Below are 6,637 nucleotides of genomic sequence, written 5' to 3' on the forward strand. Positions count from 1 at the left end.
AAAGAATAATTAATTGAATGTCTATTATGTATTGTGCCTTAAGCACTGGGTATATAGCAGAGAAACAGTGTCCCTTCTCTTATGGAGTTTACATTCTGAGCATTGAGGATGGAGGTAGAGAGAAAATGTAGCTATTAAATAAATTGATAAGCAAGGAAAAGATTAGAGAGCAAGCTTGCTATGAGCAGGAAATATGAGAGTCCCTGCAGTGGTACAGTGTTTGGCATGCTGATGGAACTGAAGGACAGTCAATGCACTTGAAGTGAAGTGATAAGTGCCAGGGTAGAAGGGAGATGGAAATCAGACTTGGAAAGTCTGGTTATTGATTTTGGATATTCGTCTCATTGCCATGAAAAACATTGAGGGTATTTTAACCTAGCAGTTACAGAATCTGGTGTGCATTTAGACAAACAGATTAAGAACAGATTGCAGTGCGACAAGAGTGGAAGTGATATTTCCAATTAGAGGCAATGGTCCTGGGTTATGAAAGAAATGATGGGAATATGTCCATAGGTAAGAGTTATCTATGGGTTAGATAATAGGTAAAGAAAGAATTGGTGGAAACACTCTAATGTAGGTGAAATATGATTTGGTTTCTCTTTTTTTAGACCTTACAAACCTAGTTTGTTTCTGCCAAAGTCCGTGAATCCCAAACTGCTATCCAGGAGAAATATATAAAGAGTCACTATAAATAACTCAAATCTGAGACTGTATCTTTGGAATGGAGTAGAACAAACATCCCTAGTCTGGCTGTAAGCTTCTGGCCAAACACTTCCCCTCCCCTCAACCTTTTAAAATTTTTTTAAAAAATTATAATTGAGATTTTAATGAATGTTTATAGAGAACTAGGATTTCCATTCATTGTTGCACATTTTCCTTCCTATCCCCCAGTTCACTTCTCTCTTTCAAAAATAATTCTTATGTTGCACAATTTCCTCCACCCCCCAACTTCCTTTGCTATGCAGCTCTGATTACGGGCTGTTGTCATGCAAATAATAATTATATAATCCTTTTTAATAGTTCCCCCCCATCTGTTTCAGTGCAGTGTAAACTTTTTTTAGTTTCCTCTTAACCCCCATGTCAGTCCTATTTTATAACAGCGGCATATGCAGCATTTGTCTTTTTTTTGACTGAGATATGCCATTCATAATGTCCTCAAGGGTCACCCACTTTGTATAATATTTTATAAATTCCTTGTTTTTCAGTGCTACATAGTATTCCATTGTGTGAATATATCACAGCTTCTCTATCCATTTGTTTATTGATGAACATTTGGGTTGTTTCTATCTCTTTGTTATTGTGAACAATGCAGCAATAAACATGGGTGTGCATGTATCTGCTTGGGTGGCAGTTCTGGTTTCTTTAGGGTATATTCCCAGTCATGGAATTGCTGGGTCAAACAGTATGTCTATTTCCAACTTTTTGAGAGAGTGTCATACTGCCTTCCAGAGTGGTTGCACTATTTTACACTCCCACCAACATTGAATAAGGGTTCCAGTTTCTCCACAACCTCGCCAGCTGCTCTGTTGAATTTTGTTATTCTTACTGGGGTGAGATGATATCTCATAGTTGTTTTGATTTGCATGTCTCTTAGAGCTAGGGATTTTGAACTTTTCATGTGTTTTTTTGCCATCTGAATGTCTTCTTTGGTGACATGTCTGTTCATATCCTGTGCTCATTTTATGATTGGGTTGTTTACCTTTATCTTGTTGTGGTACTCAAGTATTCTATAAATTCTAGATATAAGTCCCTTATCAGACATATTGTTGTTGTTAAGTGTCATTGAGTCATACACAACTCATAGCAACCCTATGAACAAAAGACCTGAACACTTGTATAACTTTCATCCTTTCTCCAGGTTCATAGCGTTTCTGAAGGCAAGCTATTTTGGAAGCAGATACCACTCCTGCTTCCTGGTAGTTTTAGTAAGGAGCTCCACCAAACACTGTCCGCCATGGGTAACAATTCTCACATTTGACACATCATTGACATATAATTAGACATATCATTACCAAATATTTTTCCCAGTCTGTGGCTTTCCTTTTACCCTGTTGAAGATGTTTTTTAATGTGCATAGGGATTTGATTCTTAGAAGGTCCCACTGATCTACTTTATTCTCTTCTGGTTGTAGGTTTTTTGGGATCTTTGGAAGACTGTTTATGTTGTGGATTAGGACTTCTAGAGTTATTCCAAGTTTTTCTCTGATGAAATATATGTTGTTGTTTGCCATCTAATTGAGCACAACTCATAGCAACACTATGAACAAAAGGTCTGTATAAATATTGACATTTATCAAAGTTCATAGAGTTTCCAGAGGCATATAAGTATATAGATGAAGAATATAGTCCTTGGTTTTAGTCCTAGGTCCTTGATCCACTTTGAGTTGGTTTTTTGTGCATGGTGTGAGGTGCGGGTCTTGCTTGAGTTTTTTGCAGATACTTTTCCAATTTTACCAACACCATTTGTTAAAAAGGCTGTCATTTCCCCACTTAACTGATTTCATCTCCTTGTCAAAAATCAGTTGACCCTCGGTAAATAAGCTGATTTCTTGCTATTCACTTTTAAGATAGTCTTTATGAATCCTGAGCCACTGAATTATCCAAATTCTTGATCTAATTTAAGTGTTTTAATAGTTTGTTATGTATTATTTTATGTTATAGAGTCCAGGTGCAACCACTATGGAAGGCAGCATGGCGCTTTGGCAAAAAGTTGCAAATTGAGGTACCATTTGACACAGCAATTCCACTACTGGGAATATACCCCAAAGAGACCACAACTGACATCCAAGCAGATATATGCACACCCACGTTTATTGCTGCTTTGTTCACAATACCAAGGAGTTGGAAAAAACCTAAGTGCCCATCAACAAACAAATGAATAGAGAAGCTGTGGTATATTCACACAATGGAATACTATGCTGCATTGAAAAACAAGGAACTCATGCAATATTATTCAAAATGGGTGACCCTGGAGGACATTATGCTGAGTGAAGCATCTCAGTCACAAAAGGACAAATTCTGCATGGTGCCACTGTTGTAAAACAGGACTGACATTGGGGCTGGGGGGAGACTGAGAAGGATGGGTTCAATAATGTATACTGCATTGAAACAGATGAGGGAGAAATCTGTTTAAAAGGGATATGTGATTAGGTATTTTTGTCATGACAGGAGTCCAGAATGAAGGCTGTATAGTGGAGTGAACCTGCGGGGAGGGGTTTTAAAACAATGAAATAATTTTTCTTTTACTTTTCCAAGAGGGTAGTGTTCTGGAAGGGAGGGTTGAGAGGCGAGAAAAGTGCAACAATGAATGAATGGAAATCCAAAGTCTCTGTAAATTTTCATTGAAGTTAATAATGTTGTTGTTGTTGTTATGTTCTGTCGAGTCTCTTGAGACTCATAGCGTCCCTATGTACAACAGCCCTAAACCTTGCTCTAACCTGTGCCCATCTCACTGCCTCTGACACACCCTTCCCTATTATCCCAGTCACTGAATCAATCTACCTCATAGAGGGTCTTCCCCTTCTGCACTCTCCCTCCACCTTCCCAAGCATGATGTCCCTCTCCAAGGACCTCTCCCTCTTTACAACATGTCCACATTATGTCAGACGAAGCCTCAGAATCCTTGCCTCCAAGGAGCAGTCTGGTTTAACCCTCTCCAGGGTGAATTAATAATAATTAAAAAAATAGAATCAAAGCTGTGTTATGGACATGTATGAAGCTGATAGCAACTTAGATTTTATTTTATAGGTTGAAGTAATAAGGCAATAGGTCTTGAATTAATCTCCCTGAGTCTAGGTACTCATGCTACACTTGCTATCAGATTAATTAGTTACCCTAACTCAAAATTTTCATGTCATATCCTCTCTTTAAAATATTCAGTAATTTGCCATTATCTATAATACACTTCAATGTACAATGTTTTGTTGTCTATTCTAACATATCTAACTGTGTAGACTTAGCTTATACCTTTCAGCCAGAATAAGACATTTTATTCTTGGCCTTGGCTTCCAATTTACAAAATAAGGGTTTATATTTGCTGTTGTTGTTATGTGCCATCGAGTCACTTGCGACTCTTAGCAACCCTATGTACAACAGCCCTAAACCCTGCTCTGTCCTGTGCCAATCGCACTGTCTCTGATACAACCATCCTGATTACCCCAGTCACTGAATCAATCATAGAGAATAGAAGGAGAATTGATGCTTTTGAGTTGTGGTGCTGGAGAAGAATATTGAATGTACCATGGACTGCCAAGAAAACAAACAGATCCATCCTAGAGAGGGTTAAACCAGGCTGCTCCTTGGAGACAAGGATTCTAGGGCTTTGTCTGACATACTTTGAACATGTTATAAGTAGGGACAGGTCCTTGGAAAGCGACATCATGCTTGGGAGGGTGGAGAGACAGCGCAGGAGGGGAAGACCCTCTATGAGGTGGATTGATTTAGAGTTTATATTAGATATGTTATTTCTGGCATTTAAAAAACAAAACAAAACAAAACACCAAAAAACAACCCAAACTATCTGAGGTTGATTTAAGATCACCAGAATATCAGTCTATGATTAAATCTGATACTCATATGGTTAGTTTATTGTGTGTTACAATATATAATATAATTAATATAATATAATATAATAATATAATATAATATAATATAATATAATAATATATAACAGTGTGTTACAAATAATGTGAATGGTAATTCAGCACAAGTAATAAGCAAAAAAAATGGGATGAACTGTATAAATACTTACCAAAGGAAAAAATAAGTCTATCTTGGAGAAAGTACAACCAGAAGGCTAATCAGAGGTAAGAATGTTGAAATTTCACCTTACTTGCTTTGGGCATATTGTCCGGGGGACAGTCCTTGGAAAAGGATACCATGTTGGGAAAGGTGGAGAGAGAAAGGAAAGCTTTCAGGAAGTTGAACTGACACACTGACTCTAACAATGGACTTGAGTATATCACAGATGATGAAGATGGCACAGGATAGGGCAAGGTTCAGAATGGTTGTTCACAGGATTGTTATGAGTCATAGTCAACTCTATGTTTACTTAACAACTTAACAACAACAATTATATATAAAAATTTTCTCAGTTTATTTACTTCTTTTTTAATGTTGCCCATGAATTTCTTTATATACTGTTGAATACTGACTCAGACTGGGATTTGGGACCAATAGACTAGACTAGACTAGGCTAGAACTTTGCTGTTCAAATGATAGTTTGGACCACATGCTTCATGTCTCCTACGAGTATGATACATCTCAGGACCTACCCAGTTCAATTAAACCAGACATGCACTTAACAAAATCCCCGACTTTTTTAACACTAACCACCTAGTGTTGTTGCTGTTAGAAGCCATTGTGTCAAGTTTGACTCTAAGTACAACTCTTAGTGACCTCATGAACAGGTCACTCCTGTGCCATCCTCAAAATCTCTGACACACTAGAGCCCATTACTGCAGTCACTGTGTCAGTCCACCTGATTGATGGTCTTCCTCCCCTTCATCATTCCTCCATCCTTCCAAGCATGATGCCTCTCTCCAAGGACATGACCAAAGTATGTGAAATGAAACTTTATCATTTTTTTTTCCTCCAAGAGGCACGCTGGCTGCAACTTCTTCAAGACATATAGTTTTGTTCTTTTGACAGTCCATGGCATAGTCAGTACTCTTCTCCAGCACCACAGTTTAAAGACACTAGTTCTCTTCTGTCATCCTCACGCATTGTCCAGCTCTCAGATGCATAGCAAGTGACTGAAAAGACCATGGCCTGAATCAGGCACAGTTTAGTGCTTAAACTGACATCACTGTTCCTCAATAATTTGGAGATGTCCTTGACTGCAGACATTCCCAGTGCAATGTTCTTGATCTTCTATCTGCTGGTACAAAGTATATTGTGGATTCAAGTAAGATGAAATTGTTAGGCACCAGCGGAGCGAGGTGAAGAGCACGCACTCTCAAGTTCCAGTTTACACAGCGTCGACAACTCTGCTGCAGAGATGGTCAACGTACCCCAAACCCGAAGGACTTTCTGTAAGAAGTGTGGCAAGCATCAACTGCACAAAGTGACCCAGTACAAGAAGGGAAAGGATTCCCTGTACGCTCAAGGCAAGAGGCGCTATGATTGGAAGCAGAGTGGCTATGGCGGGCAGACAAAGCCCATTTTCCGGAAGAAGGCCAAAACCACAAAGAAGATTGTGCTGAGGCTTGAATGTGTTGACCCTAACTGCAGGTCCAAGAGGATGCTGGCCATTAAGAGATGCAAGCATTTTGAACTGGGAGGTGATAAGAAGAGAAAGGGCCAAGTGATCCAGTTCTAAACATTTTTGGTTTAATTTGAAATGATGTCGGTGCAATAGAAAACAGTACCTACAGGAAAATAAAACAGTTGATGCTTCTTCACTAAAAAAAAAAAAGATGAAATTGTTGACAGTTTTAGTCTCTCCTCCGTATATCATGATATAGCAAGGATTTTTGTTTTCTTGACATTGAAGTACAATTCATATTGAAGGCTTATAGTAAAAGCAAATCATCGGAGAAATTGGACTATTCCAAAAAAAGGCATGCATTAGGATTAGAGGAAGAATCATTAACAATCAATGATGTGCCAATGACACAAACTTGTTTGCTGGAACTAAA

The 6,637-nt window shown here is 38.4% G+C and overlaps 1 protein-coding gene across 1 annotated transcript; it reads left to right on the forward strand.

Moving 5' to 3' along the window:
* Positions 1 to 5,986: 5,986 nt before the first annotated feature.
* Positions 5,987 to 6,318, forward strand: LOC102867201 (60S ribosomal protein L36a-like). The gene has a single exon (XM_006895051.1). It carries the CDS (start codon positions 5,998 to 6,000, stop codon positions 6,316 to 6,318), a length of 321 nt encoding a protein of 106 aa, XP_006895113.1. The 5' UTR covers positions 5,987 to 5,997.
* Positions 6,319 to 6,637: the final 319 nt, after the last annotated feature.

This window comes from Elephantulus edwardii, unplaced genomic scaffold (genome assembly GCF_000299155.1).
Source record: "Elephantulus edwardii isolate Elephantulus edwardi_28Jun2011 unplaced genomic scaffold, EleEdw1.0 scaffold00156, whole genome shotgun sequence".
NCBI classification, from domain to species: domain Eukaryota; kingdom Metazoa; phylum Chordata; class Mammalia; order Macroscelidea; family Macroscelididae; genus Elephantulus; species Elephantulus edwardii.